Below are 16,019 nucleotides of genomic sequence, written 5' to 3' on the forward strand. Positions count from 1 at the left end.
CGGTAAAGAGAGAAGACGTGTTCTACACGGGGAAGGTAAGGAGAAATTAATTTCAACAACTCCCCAAGTCTTTTCGCACTGACAGGTAACACATTAAAGACCAGTATTAAATACTCACGATGGTTGTCACCCAGCTTCACCGTAACCAGAATGGCCTATTGATCTGCAAAATTTGGTTAAGGCATATCCATCATTATGGTAGCCTCCCAAAATTATATGCACCAACCAGTAACCAGAACCAGTAATGTAAAAGTAATCACTTTCTTGGACATATATGCAAAAATAGACATAATAGAGCAAAGAGCATAAAAACCAGGCACTGAGTTGACAACTACGGAGAAGTGGAGGCGGTAAGGTGGGCGCAAAAACATGGAATACAGGGAAATGCAAAAGTTACAGATAATACCAATAATACTACTGAGAAAAAATGTAAGTGGTATAACCACAAGGTATAAATAGAAGCAGTAAACCAAAAAACTCACATAGACATTGGGATTTATTGACTAACGTGATCCCGACTCTTTTTTGTCTAGTTTTGCACCCAAATTGTGTCGCACGTTCCATGCGACACAATTTGCGACGAAAAAAGCCAAAACCCTCCATTTTACAAGAAAAATCCGAAAAGGGGGCACGGCCATGGGAGAAAGGGGGCGTATTCCCAACAAAAGGGGCATGGCCCCGACAGTTTTGAAAAATCCCAACATGTTTACTAAGGTTTCCACTGAAAATGTGGTGGATTTCAGCTGAGGAAAACCCCACAGACCAGAACAGTTGTAAAAAAAAAAAAAATAAGCAAAACGTAGGGAAAAGTGCAAAATGTAGGGAAACCTTAGTAAATACCATGGGAAAATACCTGTCGGAAATCAAAACCCACAAAGAAAACTACACAACACTCAATGTATTAGTAAATAAACCCCATTACCCCAAGGAATAATTCATGCAAAATACACAAATGGATTATCAGAACATCCTGCCATGCATGCTGCCTACCTACCAGCTCCAACCCCAACATACGTTTCGCGTTGTGCTTCGTCAGGGGGGTGGCCACGCCCCCTGATGAAGCACAATGCAAAACGTACGTTGGGGTTGAAGCTGGTAGGTAGGCAGCATGCATGGCCATGCCCCCTGATGAAGCACAACGCGAAACATACGTTGGGGTTGGAGCTGGTAGGTAGGCAGCATGCATGGCCATGCTCTCTGATGAAGCACAATGCGAAATGTACCTTGGGGTTGGAGCTGGTAGGTAGGCAGCATGCATGGCCATGTCCCCTGATGAAGCACAATGCGAAACGTATATTGGGGTTGGAGCTGGTAGGTAGGCAGCATGCATGGCCACGCCCCCTGATGAAGCACAACATGAAATATACATTGGGGTTAGAGCTGGTAGGTAGGCAGCATGCATGGCCACGCTCCCTGATGAAGCACAACGCGAAATGTACATTGGGGTTGGAGCTGGTAGGTAGGCAGCATGCATGGCCACGCCACCTGACAAAGCACAACGTGAAACGTACGTTGGGGTTGGAGCTGATGGGTAGGCAGCATGCATGGCCACGCCACCTGACGAAGCACAACGTGAAACCTACTTGGGGTTGGAGCTGGTAGGTAGGCAGCATGCATGGCCATGCCCCCTGACAAAGCACAACGCGAAACGTACATTGGGGTTGGAGCTGGTAGGTAGGCAGCATGCATGGCCACGCCACCTGACAAAGCACAGCACGAAACATACGTTGGGGTTGGAGCTGGTAGGTAGGCAGCATGCATGGCCACGCCCCCTGATGAAGCACAACGCGAAACTTACGTTGCGGTTGGAGCTGGTAGGTAGGCAGCATTCATGGCCACGCCCCCTGATGAAGCACAACGCGAAACATGCGTTGGGGTTGAAGCTGGTAGGTAGGCAGCATGCATGGTCACGCCACCTGACAAAGCACAACCCGAAACGTACGCTGGGGTTGGAGCTGGTAGGCAGGCAGCATGCTTGGCCAGGCCCCCTGATGACGCACAATGCGAAACATACATTGGGGTTGGAGCTGGTAGGTAGGCAGCATGCATGGCAGGACGTTGTGATAATCCATTTGTGTATTTTGCATGAATTTGTCCTTGAGGTAATGTCTGTGAGTTTTTTGGTTTACTGCTTCTCTTTATACCTTGTGGTTATTCCACTTACATTTTTCTCAGTAGTATTATTGGTATTATTTGTAGCTTTTGCATTTCCCTGTATTCCCTGTTTCGCGCCCACCTTACCTCAGCGCCTGCTTTTTATGCTCTTTATTTGCATATCTGTTCATGTACAGCCAGTGTTTTTTGTTGGAGATATAGGCTCCCAAAATTCTCTATAATATACCGCATTAAACAGAATGACAGGGAGAAGACGGGAGGAGGGGGATGTGGCTGCAATTCCTTAATAAAACATCATGGGGGAGGGGAATGTGCCTTTAACTTCAATGTTCTCTTTCAGCTCTGGTCCACTTTCCAGGCCCCAGATAGAGTCCGACCAGCTGTAGAGAGGTCTCTGAAAGATCTTCATCTCCAATATATAGATTTGTTTATCATCCACAGCCCTATTGAACTCAAGGTAGGTGCCCATGGAAGAGAGTCCAAAAAACATACAACCAAGTACTGCACTGTATTCAATATCGTATACAGTGGGTATAGAAGATAACACCACTGCTATCAGGCAGGTACATGGAGCTTAAAGGGGTACTCCACCCCTAGACATCTTATCCCCTATGTCTGATTGCGGGGGTCCCACCGCTGGGGACCCCCACAATATAGCATGCGGCACCCACATGTATCTGCTTCCGGAAGCGTAGGAGGTTCTGGCTCCCGACCACGGAGACTGAAGAATGTGACGACTCAGACCCCCCCGTGTGACTCCTCCCGCCCCCTCAATGCAAGTCTCTGGGAGGGGGTGTGATGACTGCATTGAGGGGGCGGGGCGTGACATCACATGGGGGCGGAGTCGTGACATCACGATCTTCCGTCCCCGTGGTTGGGAGCCAGAACCTCCAGCGCTTCCAGAAGCAGATACAGGTGGGTGCTGCATGCTGTATTGCGGGGGTCCCCAGCGGCGGGACCCCCGCGATCAGACATCTTATCCCCTATCCTTTGGATAGGGGATAAGATGTCTAGGGGTGGAGTACCCCTTTAAAGGGGTACTCCAGTGGGAAAAAAATTTTTTAGGTCTTTATAAGTCAACTAGTGGCAGGAAGTTAAACAGATTTGTAAATTACTTCTATTAAAAAATCTTTACCCTTCCGGTACTTATTAGCAGCTGTATGCTACGGAGGAAATTCCGTTCTTTTTGAATTTCTTTTTTGTCTTGTCCACAGTGCTCTCTGCTGACACCTGATGCCCGTATCAGGAATAGTGTTGGGCGCGAATATTCGCATTTTGAATTTTTATCGCAAATTCGCTAATATTGCAAATATATTCACTATATATTCGAAATTACGAATATTCACTTTTTTTCCGCATATTCGCATATTCCTTCTTTTCACTTGTGGGCCAATTAGAATGATGCAAATACACTTGTCAGAGGTTAGCAACAACATCCCCAGCAACCAATAGTAAAGTTGCCCCCCACCCCCTCACTGTTTTCTTACTCAAATACACGAATATAAAAAATACGCAAAATTCACGAATATAGGACGAATATTCGTCTATATATTCGCGTAAATCGCAAATTCGAATATGGCCAATGCCGCTCATCACTAATCAGGAACTGTCCAGAGCAGCAATAGGTTTGCTATGGGGATTTTCTCCTGCTCTGGACAGTTCCTGATACGGGCATCAGGTGTCAGCAGAGAGCACTGTGGACAAGACAAAAAAGAAATTCACAAAGAAAAGAATTTCCTCTGTAGCATACAGCTGCTAAAAAGTACTGGAAGGGTAAAGATTTTTTTAATAGAAGTAATTTACAAATCTGTTTAACTTTCTCGCACCAGTTCATAAAAAAAAAAAAAGTTTTCCACCAGAGTACCCCTTTAAAGCTCTAAGGATCTTATTGAACTTATGGAAATTTAGGGAATTTATGAGCTTGTTGGTTTTATTGAGGTTAAAACATCTACTGTATGTACTTTTGTTATGTTCCCATCATCTGCTGCAGGGAATAGTGCGCCCTTAGCTCACCCGGAACCCCTTTCCCTGCCTACTTGCGTAACTGACCTAAAACTCGGTTCCACAACTGGACGCCAGTCCCTGTACTATACAGTGACCCCCCCCGACCTACAATGGCCCCGACATACGATCATTTCAACATACGATGGCCTCTCAGAGGACATCGCATGCTGAAGGCAGCATCAACATACGATGCTTTTGTATGTCGGGGCCATCGCATAAACGGCTATCCGGCAGCGCAGACCGCTTCAGCTGCCACCAGATAGCCGTTTACGGTGCCCCGTGTGGTCCGCTGACGATCACTTACCTGTCCTTGGGGCTCTGGCGCGTCTTCTTCGGGATCCCCTGCATCGTCAGCGCTCTCCATCGTCGTCATCACGTCGCTGCGTACGCCGTCCCGTCATCCAATAGGAGCAGCGTGCGTAACGACGTGATGGCGGTGACAGAGAGCGAGGATGCCGGGGAAGCAGGGGGCACCCCGGGGATGAGGCGACAGCGATGGAAGGCGACATCCCGGGCAGCGGTGAATAGCGGTGACGGTTTGGAGCGGCGGCGACACGTGAGTATAACCTCCGATACCAGTGGTCTTCAACCTGCGGACCTCCAGATGTTGTAAAACTACAACTCCCAGCATGCCCGGACAGCCGTTGGCTGTCCGGGCATGCTGGGTGTTGTAGTTTTGCAACATCTGGAGGTCCGTAGGTTGTAGACCACTGTCCTATACTTTACATTGCACGGATCCCTCAACATGCGATGGTTTCAACAAACGATGGTCCATTTGGAACGGATTACCATCGTATGTTGAGGGACCACTGTATAAGGTGCAGGAGCTTCAGGTCAAAATTAAAAGGAGAACTGTACGGAGGTCAGGGAAACAGGTCAGGATATGAATGGTTAAAGGGGTACTCCGGTGAAAACCTTTATTCTTTTAAATCAATTGGCTCCGGAAAGTTAAACAGATTTGTAAATTACTTCTATTAAAAAAATCTTAATCCTTCCTGTACTTATTAGTTGAAATTCTTTTCTTTTTGGAATGCTCTCTGATGACATCACGAGCACAGTGCTCTCTGCTGACATTATTATAATAATAATAATAAGTCTTTATTTATTGTTGTCCTTAGTGGGATTTGAACCCAAGGCCCCAGCACTGAAAGGCAGCAGTGCTAACCACTGAGCCACCATAGTGCCCTTAGCATACATCTGCTATGCACGGTTGCTAAAATGGACAGAGATGTCAGCAGAGAGCACTGTGCTTGTGATGTCATCAGTGTTCCGAAAAGAAAGGAATTTCCTCTGTAGCATTCAGCAGCTAATAAGTACTGGAAGGATTAAGATTTTTTTATAGAAGTAATTTACAAATATGTTTAACTTTCTGGCACCAGTTGATTTAAAAGAAAAAAGGTTTTCACCGGAGTACCCCTTTAACAAGCTATAACAAACAGACAGGGAGACAAGATATTATATTACAGCAGGAATGCAAAGTAGTAACAAACAGATATCAGGAAGATAAAGTGCAGGTATATAGCATCCTAACTGGCCGCCGCAGTACCAAAGCAATAAACGGCAGGAATGAGAATAGAAACAAAACAGGATACCAAGAGATATAGCGGTAAGATTAACCAGGAATGCAGGTGAGTGAACAAATAACACCGTACAGATCAGGAATAACAGGTACTAAAATACACAGAAACAACACCAGGTAAAGGGGCAAAGCTAGGAGCAATGGATCAAGACCCGTAACATGGTGGACCATAAAACGCACAAACAGGCGTAAATACAAGTCTAGATACAGGTTCACATACAGAAAACAGACCATAGTACAGACATATCACTAACAAACAGGACAAGGCTATAAACAATCTATAACAACCTTTAAAGGGTACCTCTCATCAATAAAACTTTTGATATATTATAGATTAATGTATGCAGAATACCGCATTTATCGGGGTATACCACGCACCGGCCTATAACACGCACCCTCATTTTACCAATGATATTTGGGTAAAAAAAGTTTTTTACCCAAATATCCATGGTAAAATGAGGGTGCGTGTGTGCGCGTGTATACCCCGATATACCCCCAGGAAAGGCAGGGGGAGAGAGGCCTTTGCTGCCCGCTTCTCTCCCCCTGCCTTTCCTGGGGTCCAGAGCGCTGCTGTCGGCCCTTCTCACCCCCTGGCTATCGGCGCCACTGCCCGTTCTGTCCCCCTGACTATCGGTGCTGGCGCCGATAGCCAGGGGGAGAGAAGCGGCGCCGACAGCCAGGGGGAGAGAAGGGGCAGCGGCACCCATTGCCGGCGCCACTGCCCCGTTGCCTCCCCCCATCCCCGGTGGCATAATTACCTGAGTCGGGTCCGCGCTGCTGCAGGCCTCCGGCGTGCGTCCCCGGCGTCGCTGCTATGCGCTGAACGGCGCGGCGCATGACGTCAGTGCACCGCGCTGTGCATAGCAACGACGCAGGGGACGCACGACGGAGGCCTGCAGCAGCGCGGACCCGACTCAGGTAATTATGCCACCGGGGATGGGGGGAGGCAACGGGGCAGCGGCGCCGGCAATGGGTGCCGCTGCCCCTTCTCTCCCCCTGGCTGTCAGCACCGCTTCTCTCCCCCTGGCCAGCGGCGCCGATAGCCAGGGGGTGAGAAGGGCAGACAGCAGCGCTCTAGACCCCAGGAAAGGCAGGGGGAGAGAAGCGGGCAGCGACGGCCTCTCTCCCCCTGCCTTTCCTGGGGGTGTAATTTTAGCCTAAAAAGTGCGTGTTATATGCCGATAAATACGGTAACTTTCCAATTGCATGTTATTAAAAAATATGCTTCTTTCTATTTAATTTTACACTTTGAAGAAATGACCACTAGGGGTCTCCCTACCAGTCCTGGCAGCAAGCATTTCAGACTCATGCTGGAGTCCTAAACACTACGAGCTGCCAGTCTGCTTTGTTCACAAAGGAGAACACTCAGAGCTGCCAGCCTGCTTTGTTCACAGCCTGTTTGGCTGTGAACAAAGCAGGCTGGCAGCTCTGAGTGTTTAGGACTCCAGCACGAGTCAGAAATGCTTGCTGCCAGGACTGATCGGGAAAAATACAATAGAAAGAAGCATATTTTTCATTAACATGCTATTGGAAAGTTATTCAACATTCATTAATCTAAAATATATCAAAAGTTTATTTGATGAGAGGTACCCTTTAAGGGGAAAACCCATAAACTAGAAAACCTCCCCTAAAATTTAACCTTTATTGGTTTGTTTAAAATGTAACATTTAAAATCCCAGCGGAATTGTCATAACGTGTATGCTTATTGTCTGCCATACACTTATTAGGGAAAGATTTGGGTCCAGTTTAGCGCTTATAAATTCGTGTGCCAGTGAATACTGCACACGTCAGCTACTAGTTCCCAGTCCCTACACTATACTCATAGACCGCTGTATTAAAAAAAAGTGGACTACTAGCCTCCCTGACGTTTCGCTGAACGAATCAGCTTTATCAAGGGTAGCAAGGCTATAAACAAGCGAATCCGGACTATGGATTAAAAAAATAATAATAAAAATCACAAGTGTGAACAGACACAGACAGGACAGAAAACTATACAGAACGGAATCAGAACAAAACTGAAAACAAAGCTCAATTCAAGAGCCCAAATACCCTCTTTGGCTGCTGATTGGCCCAGGCCTGTAACTCTTCACTGACCAGAGCAACGCCTTGCCAGGTGTAATTGTTACATTTGCACTAACCTTTGTATTATATCATAAGTTGAATAGAGTTTTATTTTGGTGAACAATAATTTCTGTATAATAATATTTCAGCCTGGTGATGATCCCTTCCCCGTGGATGAAAATGGGAAACTTATATATCACAATACAGACATTCGGGACACATGGAAGGTGCAGTATTTGGAGTATTTATTGATTTATTAGTCATTTGCACTATACCCTCCTCTCTAGAACATGTCGGGGGAGTAGTAGCATTTTTACTCCATTTTTACGTGTTTACTCCAAACCTCAACTTGTTCTTGATCATTTTTAAGGCTCTGGAGGAGTGTAAGGACGCCGGGCTGGTTCGATCCATAGGAGTTTCCAATTTCAATAAGCGCCAGATAGAACTGATCCTGAACAATCCAGAACTGAAATACAAGCCAGTCTGCAACCAGGTAAACCCAGAAGATCTTCCTCCTGATCACATGGTCAATGCTGGATCAACTTTCACTATTTTATAACTTGTAACTGTGACTTAGAAGGTGGAATATTGTGGTGCTAAAGATAGATGTTGGTTGTTGATCGAGACCATATTGGCCATTACAGTTTACTCTTTCCCGAAAAGATTGTTCATGGATGAAAGATCTTTTCCTGACCGAGAGATATTTTATCCAACTATTGGCCGGAAATTTTAAAGAGAGACGACTTCTTTCCAGATGATGACCATCTGCCATTGGTCTCCTAAAACGATTGTTGTTAAATTCCACTCGAAAAATGATGATTTTGGTTAGAATTTTCCATTTTAATTTGCTATAACTTAATATGTATGGATGGGTAGTGGGCAGCTTAAAGGGGTATTACGGCCATAGACATCTTATCCCCTATAAGATGTCTGATCACAGGGCGGGGATGCGGCGCTGGGTCTCCCCCGCGATCTCCGTGCAGCACCCGCATTCTATGCCGGTGTGAGGTGCAGAACTGCGCCCTATGCAATTCTGCGTTCGCTCCTCCCCTCAGCTGTTCGGAGATTGCCGGAGATACAGCGAGGGGAGGGGAAAGCAGAGCTGGGCAGGACGCCACTCTGCACCTCCCTCAACTCCCTCCTCATACCTCCCTCAGCCCTGCTCCCGTACACAGCTCCCTCCTCGCACCTCCCTCAGCAGGAGGGATGTAGATCTGCACACAGCCTTTGTGCTCCTGTCATGGAGACATAAATCTACATCCCCATGAGAGAAGCGGGGCTGTGCCGACCTACGTTTCTCCTGTCATGAAAGAAGAGGGGCTTTGAGGAGCGGGGCTGTGTGAAGATCTATGTCCCTCCTGCTGAGGAAGGTGAAGAGTTGCGTCCTGCCCAGCTCTGCTTTCCCCTCCCCTCGCTGTATCTTCGGCAATCTCCGGACAGATGAGGGGAGGAGCGAATGCAGAATTGCATAGGACGCATGTCTGCACCTCACATCGGGCTGTTGCTCCAGTCTCGGAAACCTCTGTGGTTTTTTTTAATGTTGGTAACTATGAATGAGGCACGGAGTCTAAGGGACCCTTCCATTCTTCACCAGAATATTTGGCCATACCAGTCAGAATCCTCAGATTAGGGTCCTCAAAGTAGTCACCAGAGTATTGAGCTGGGGCAATGTGTCAGAACCAGGAGGACAATCAGGTGCCACAACCTAGACGATGTAGGAGAAGGAAGAGTCCAGACCAGGAGTCGGAACCAGGAGGACAATCAGGTGCAACAACCCAGACGATGTAGGAGAAGGAAGAGTCCAGACCAGGAGTCTGAACCAGGAGGACAATCAGGTGCAACAACCCAGACGATGTAGGAGAAGGAAGAGTCCAGACCAGGAGTCTGAACCAGGAGGACAATCAGGTGCAACAACCCAGACGATGTAGGAGAAGGAAGAGTCCAGACCAGGAGTCTGAACCAGGAGGACAATCAGGTGCAACAACCCAGACGATGTAGGAGAAGGAAGAGTCCAGACCAGGAGTCAGAACCAGGAGGACAATCAGGTGCCACAACCCAGACGATGTAGGAGAAGGAAGAGTCCAGACCAGGAGTCGGAACCAGGAGATCAGCAGGGGTGCGGAATAAGAATCGAAGTTTATCATCAGGTTAGAACACATAATTCACTCTGATTACTAGCGATCACAGGGACGGTGGCGTGTGACGTCACGGCTCTGCCCCCGTGTGATGTCACGCTCCACTCCCTCAATACAAGCTTATGGGAGGGGGCGTGACAGCTGTCCCGCCCCCTCCCATAGGCTTGCATTGAGGGGGCGGAGCGTGACATCACACGGGGCGGAGCTGTGACATCACAATGCCTGTGATCGCCAGTATTCAGAGCCGGAGCGAACATGCTCCGGGGACTGATTGTAATGGGGTGCTGCGTGCAAGATCACGGGGGTCCCCAGCGGCGGGACCCTCGCTATCATGCATCTTATCCCCTATCCTTTGGATAGGGGATAAGATGTCTTAGCGCCGGAGTACCCCTTTAAGACAGGACTAAAGTCCAACATCCAGAACGTTATATTTAGGAGGATCTTGTCTGCTTAAATACAGACGTATTTTGGGTGTTTTACAACTCAAAATGTCCCTTAAATGAGTATGTGAGCGTAGCCTTTAGGTTAGGGTGATGATCAGTGTTAAGAGTCTTCTATGGTAGATCCAAAGGTCCCTTGTTTAGGGAGAGGGTCCTAGAGACGAATATGCCATAAATGCATAACATGGAAAGACTTCTTTGAGGATTATATAAAATGGGGTTAAAGGGGTACTCCGATGGAAAACTTTTTTTTTTTTAATCAACTGGTGCCAGAAAGTTTTACAGATTTGTAAATTACCTCTATTTAAAAAAAAAACATTAATCCTTCCAGTACTTATCAGCTGCTGTATACTACAGAGGAAGTTCTTTTCTTTTTGAATTTCCTTTCTGTCCGACCACAGTGCTCTCTGCTGACACCTCTGTCCATGTCAGGAACTGTCCAGAGTAGGAGAGAATCCCCATAGCAAACCTATCCTGCTCCGCAAAGTTCCTAAAATGGACAAAGGTGTCAGCAGAGAGCACTGGGGTCAGACAGAAAAGAAATTCAAAGAGAAAAGAACTTGCTCTATAGTATACAGCAGCTGCTAAGTACTGGAAGGATTAAGATTTTTTAATAGAAGTAATTTACAAATCTGTTTAACTTTCTGGCACCAGTTGATAAAAAAAAAGGAAGTACCCCTTTAATGCTAAGGCAAGGTTTGAGCTGGGAGTTGGTTGGTTATAGAGGAGTTACCCAGGGTTAAATTATGTTTGTTGTCCAGCAGAAAAACAGTGCCACGCCATCCTAAGGTAGTGTATGGTATTGCATCTCAGTCCCATTCACTTCTATAGAACTGAGCTACAACACTGGACACAACCCATGGAGGGATGTGGTGATGTTTCTGGTAAGAAGCAGCCATGTTTTTCTAAAACTATGTAAAAGATCTATCATCTTAACCTGGAGTTTTCTTCTTCTTCTTCTTAAGGTTGAATGTCACATTTACCTCAATCAAAGTAAACTCCAGGGGTTTCTCAAGTCACATGACATTGTACTGGTGGGGTACAGCGTGCTGGGCTCCAGCAGGGATGAGAAATGGTAAGATGTAGACCGTTCTGGTGGATCTTTCTTCTTCTTACCCCCCGAGCTTACGAATTCACAGCCTTAAAAATATATGAGAATCGGTTGTGGTAGATGACCTGTAGATCTAGGTCATCTCCAGCATGATAACCCAACATACATAGCATTACAGTCCTAAAATATGGCACCACCTGGTAATTTTGCACTTGAGACTTAGTGACCCCATTGGTGTCCTTAAAGGGGTACATTACCCCTAGACATGTTACAACATGTCTGAGCACGGGGGTCCGGCTGCTAGGACCCCGCGATTCCTGTGCCTCCTCCCATAGAAATGAATGAAGGGGACATGGCGGCTGTGTTTACCAGTTATCCGGCACGGAGCGGAGTTCCCTCCATGCACCGAGGACTGGGGTGCCACAGCTGAGATTGCGGGAAGTCCCCAGCAGCCGGACCCCTGTGATCAGTTATCGCCTATACTCTTTAAGCTTTTTATAGCACCGGTTGACTGTGTGAACCAGTGCCCGCCCATCTCTTCATCAGCAACATCTCCAACATGACTTACCAGCTTAATCTACATAACGCTTACATAAGCCTTAAAGGGGTATTCCGGGCAAAAACATTTTATCCCCTATCTAAAGGATAGGGGATAGGATGTCTGATCGCGGGGGGGGGGGGGCACTGCTGAGACCCCCCACGATCTCCCTGCAGCACCCTCATTCTATGCAGGTGCCGAATCTCCAGTTTCGGAAACGTCAGGATTTCCGGGGATGTGACATCACGCCACGCCCCCTCCATTCATGTCTATGGCCATCACGCCCCCTCCCATAGACATGAATGGAGGGGACGGGGCGTGACGTCACGTCCCGGAAACCCGGTCGTTTCCGAAACTGGAGATTCAACGTTTCCGAAACTGGAGATTTGCTCGGAATACCCCTCTAATATATGGTGTAATCTGGCAGCTTTGTACTTGAGACATAGTAACCCTTTAGTCTTCTTTACCCTTTTGTGGCCACCATCGAGTAAATATGGTACAATGAAGTAATGATCATAATATAAGGTCAAGAGCAAGACCACCTAAAAAGTTTCAAAGCCTCTTTGTAGAATTATGATGCCACCATTTATTCGTACAATGTCTCACAGGATTGACCAGAATTCTCCAGTTCTATTGGAAGATCCTGTACTAAACTCTTTGGCAAAAAAGCTCGGCCGGACCCCCGCCCAGGTGGCAATGCGGTATCTTCTACAGAGGGGGATTGTTGTCCTGGCAAAGAGCTTCACCCCAGCTAGGATCAAACAGAACTTTCAGGTGAGTGGGCGCCGAAATGAAGGTTGACTCAATCATATCTATTGAAATCTAGAATGTTCCTCGGGCCTGATTAATGGCTTGGTTTTTCCCATGCTTTATACTGCAGCTTTGCTTGCTCAGACATGAAATACTCTATCATTTATATTTCAGGTCTTTGACTTCCAGCTAGACGATGAAGAGATGAAGACTCTTGACGGACTAAACAAAAATATGTATTATGTGAATTCTATCCAGTGAGTATCAAGGAACATCATTTACTTAAAGCAGGTGCAGTGGACTTTGTTACCTCATTTATACAGATGTGACCAGGTGATCAGTCGTCCATCTTTCTATTACCCTGTAAAGGTTACACATGACCTATAATATAGTAATAACTCACTCAGTTAGAAAGCTTGGCATGCAGTTATATCTCAAGCAGATGTGTAAACTATTACACATGTGGTCTGATTAGACAACGGGATTGCCAAGAGGGCGTAAAAGTACTTCCCCAGCTGCCCTATAAAAAGGATCTCAGAGGCCCCTTATGGGTAGTGTACCACTTGGTGAGAGATAGGTGACTACTAGACATGCCTCTACAATGGCATTTGCTCAGTTGACAGACTTGGAGATCAGATGCATTACCGGATTGAGAGGAGCTGATTAATTCTTACCATCCAGGGTGCTCTGAGCAGCTGTTGGGAGCATTGGAAGTGTTCGGAGCAGTGGTTACATAAGTGGGGGGTACCCAGGATGCTGATGACCCAGACAGATCACCTGTAGAGAGGAATGTTTGACCTTGAAGCACGAGCAGCTCCCACAGTTACCCTGCCCACCATTCAGACGGTAGCCCATCCATTATACACCCCGTCTCTTAATTACACACCCCGTCTCTAAATTACACCCCTGACTATTTATGTCACACCCCCTGTCTCTTCATTAAACATCCCCTCTCTTCAATAAACACCCTGTCTCTTCATTACACACACCCTGTCTCTTCATTACACACACACCCTGTCTCTTCATTACACACCTCCTGTGTCTTCATTACACGCCCTGTCTCTTAATTACACCACCCCGTCTCTTCATCACATGCCCTTCTCTTTGGTACACTCCCCTGTCTCCTTGTTACAACCCCCACCCCCTGTACTTTCACTACACCCTCTTGTCATTGCACAACCCCCCCCCCCTGCCCGTCTCTTCATTAATTTCACACACCTGTCACTTCCTTACACTCCCCTGTCTCTTTATGTCACACCCCCTGCCTTTTAATTAAACACCCTCCCTCTTCATTAACACCCCCTGTCTCTACATTACACACCCCCTGTCTCTACATTACACACCCTCAGTCTCTACATTACACACCTCCTGTGTCTTTATTACACGCCCGTCTCTTAGTTACACCTCTTCATCACATGCCCCTGTCTTTTTGGTACACTCCCGTCTCCTCGTTACCCCCCCCCCCCCCCCAATTTTTCATTACACCCCCTTGTCATTACACAACCACCCCGTCTCTTCATTTCGCACACCTGTCTCTTCCTTCCACTCTCCTGTCTCTTTATTACATCCCCTACCTCTTTATTATACACTGCCATTGTCTGCGGCCACCATCACCTTATCTTGCAGTGGTGTCATGAGAAACGTCTAATGCTATAGATTGGAATCATACTGTCTTTGCTCCGATGGTCAGTTTAAGTATCGAGACCATGTGGTGATCGCTTCAATCCTACCTTTGCCGTGGAGAGACACACTGCCCCCTGCTGGTGTGATGATCTAGGAAGTTTTCACATACGACAGCCGGTCACCCCTATTAGTCATAAGAGGGCCACTAACAGCTAATCGATATGTGCGGCTAGAAGTTTTGCCTCTCATGGCTTCCAGATGCCATTTTTCAGCAGGGTGCTGCTCATCCACACACAGCAAAGCTTTCAATGTCTCCTCTACATTATATCATTTCCTTGGCCTGCCCGGTCACCAGATTTGTTACCAATGGAGCATTTTTGGCACTAGCTTCAGCAACCTATCAGTACGTAGGATCTACAGGCCCCGCTGTTACATCTGTGGGCAAATGAGGTGCAGGATGTCAAAGAACCTATAGACCTCCATGTATGCCACCTTATCTCCCCTTGGATCCAGGATAGAGATGCCCAAAAGGGTATTAGAGCCTTATTTCAATTGTAAAGTTAAAAAGCTTTAAAACAGAGCATATTTGTATGAACTTTTTGCTGTTATTTTTATATTGTTACTTGTAGACCATCATCAAGTTTCTTCTGTTATTCCTATTACGAGCCTCTAGTTAGTTCATTGAGTGCTGATGTGTAGGGTGAATGGACCCTATGGCGTTGTCCATATGGTAGACTCTCCCTCCCATAGACATAAATGGAGGGGGTGTGACACGACATCACGAGGGGTGTGGCCGTGACGTCACGACCACTGCCGCAGGAACTTAGCGTTTGTTTAGAACGCTGGGTGATGCAGGAGATCGCGGGGGACCCCAATTGAGTGCTGATGTCCTACCAGTGAATGGACCCTATGGCAGTCACTTGCGTTATCCATATGTGGTCGACTCTCCCTCTGATGATGTTGTACTTGTCTGGAAGCAGAGATCTGGGCTGCTGTTTGCTCATTCTGACGTGACATCACAAGGGGGCGTGGTCATGACATCACAACCCCTGCCGCAGGTACACCGGCATTTGTTTAGAACACTGGGTGCTGCTGGAGTTCGGGGGGGGGGGGCTAGGGGATAGAATGTCTAGGAGTGCAGTACCCCTTTAAGCCTCGGTCTGAGGCGCGCTCTTAAGCAGTGTCGTACTTCCGCCTCGGTCAGCCTTGTCTCTATTATGCATCTTTTCTATTCTGCAGGTGGCAGGATCATCCTAAATACCCCTTCCATGATGAATATTAAAGTAATAAGGGGATTCTTGTGCCAGGTGCCCTCTGAACCGATGGACCTAACGGGAGGTTGCAGACCATACAACAGATTACTCCTCATCGGAAACCAGAATAAATTACATGATTATAAGAAATAATAAAAAAATATAAATTATTTTATACACTTTGATGGTCATTTCTTGTTAAAGGGACCTAAATAAACCGGAATATTCTTCACTCATTTTCTTCATACACTGTTAGCGGCTGCACTGAGTATGGGGGGATGTGTTTGCCATCGTATATACAGTAGTAAGAAAAGGTACTTCGGTGTATAGATATGTCATGTGAACTTATGTTCCCACATAGTAGTTTGGGCCTCTTTCTGGGCTTAAAATAGCTAGATTTAAGTCTCAGCAGTCAAAGCAATAGTGTTGCTCGCGAATATTCGAAATGCAAATTTTATTTGCGAATATCG

The 16,019-nt window shown here is 46.8% G+C and overlaps 1 protein-coding gene across 1 annotated transcript in view; it reads left to right on the forward strand.

The window, feature by feature from the left end:
* The window catches only part of LOC130267634 (aldo-keto reductase family 1 member C3-like), a 16,642-nt gene extending 966 nt beyond the window's left edge, over positions 1-15,676 (forward strand). Inside the window, exons 2-9 of the mRNA XM_056517682.1 lie at positions 1-35; positions 2,456-2,572; positions 7,909-7,986; positions 8,130-8,252; positions 11,300-11,409; positions 12,532-12,697; positions 12,848-12,930; positions 15,536-15,676. The exon at positions 1-35 is cut by the window's left edge and continues 130 nt beyond it. Of these exons, the coding sequence (XP_056373657.1) occupies positions 1-35; positions 2,456-2,572; positions 7,909-7,986; positions 8,130-8,252; positions 11,300-11,409; positions 12,532-12,697; positions 12,848-12,930; positions 15,536-15,578 (755 nt within the window). The 3' untranslated portion in view covers positions 15,579-15,676. The remainder of the gene's footprint in view (positions 36-2,455; positions 2,573-7,908; positions 7,987-8,129; positions 8,253-11,299; positions 11,410-12,531; positions 12,698-12,847; positions 12,931-15,535) is intronic.
* The last annotated feature ends 343 nt before the right edge of the window (positions 15,677-16,019 follow it).

This window comes from Hyla sarda, chromosome 4 (genome assembly GCF_029499605.1).
Source record: "Hyla sarda isolate aHylSar1 chromosome 4, aHylSar1.hap1, whole genome shotgun sequence".
Lineage (NCBI taxonomy): Eukaryota > Metazoa > Chordata > Amphibia > Anura > Hylidae > Hyla > Hyla sarda.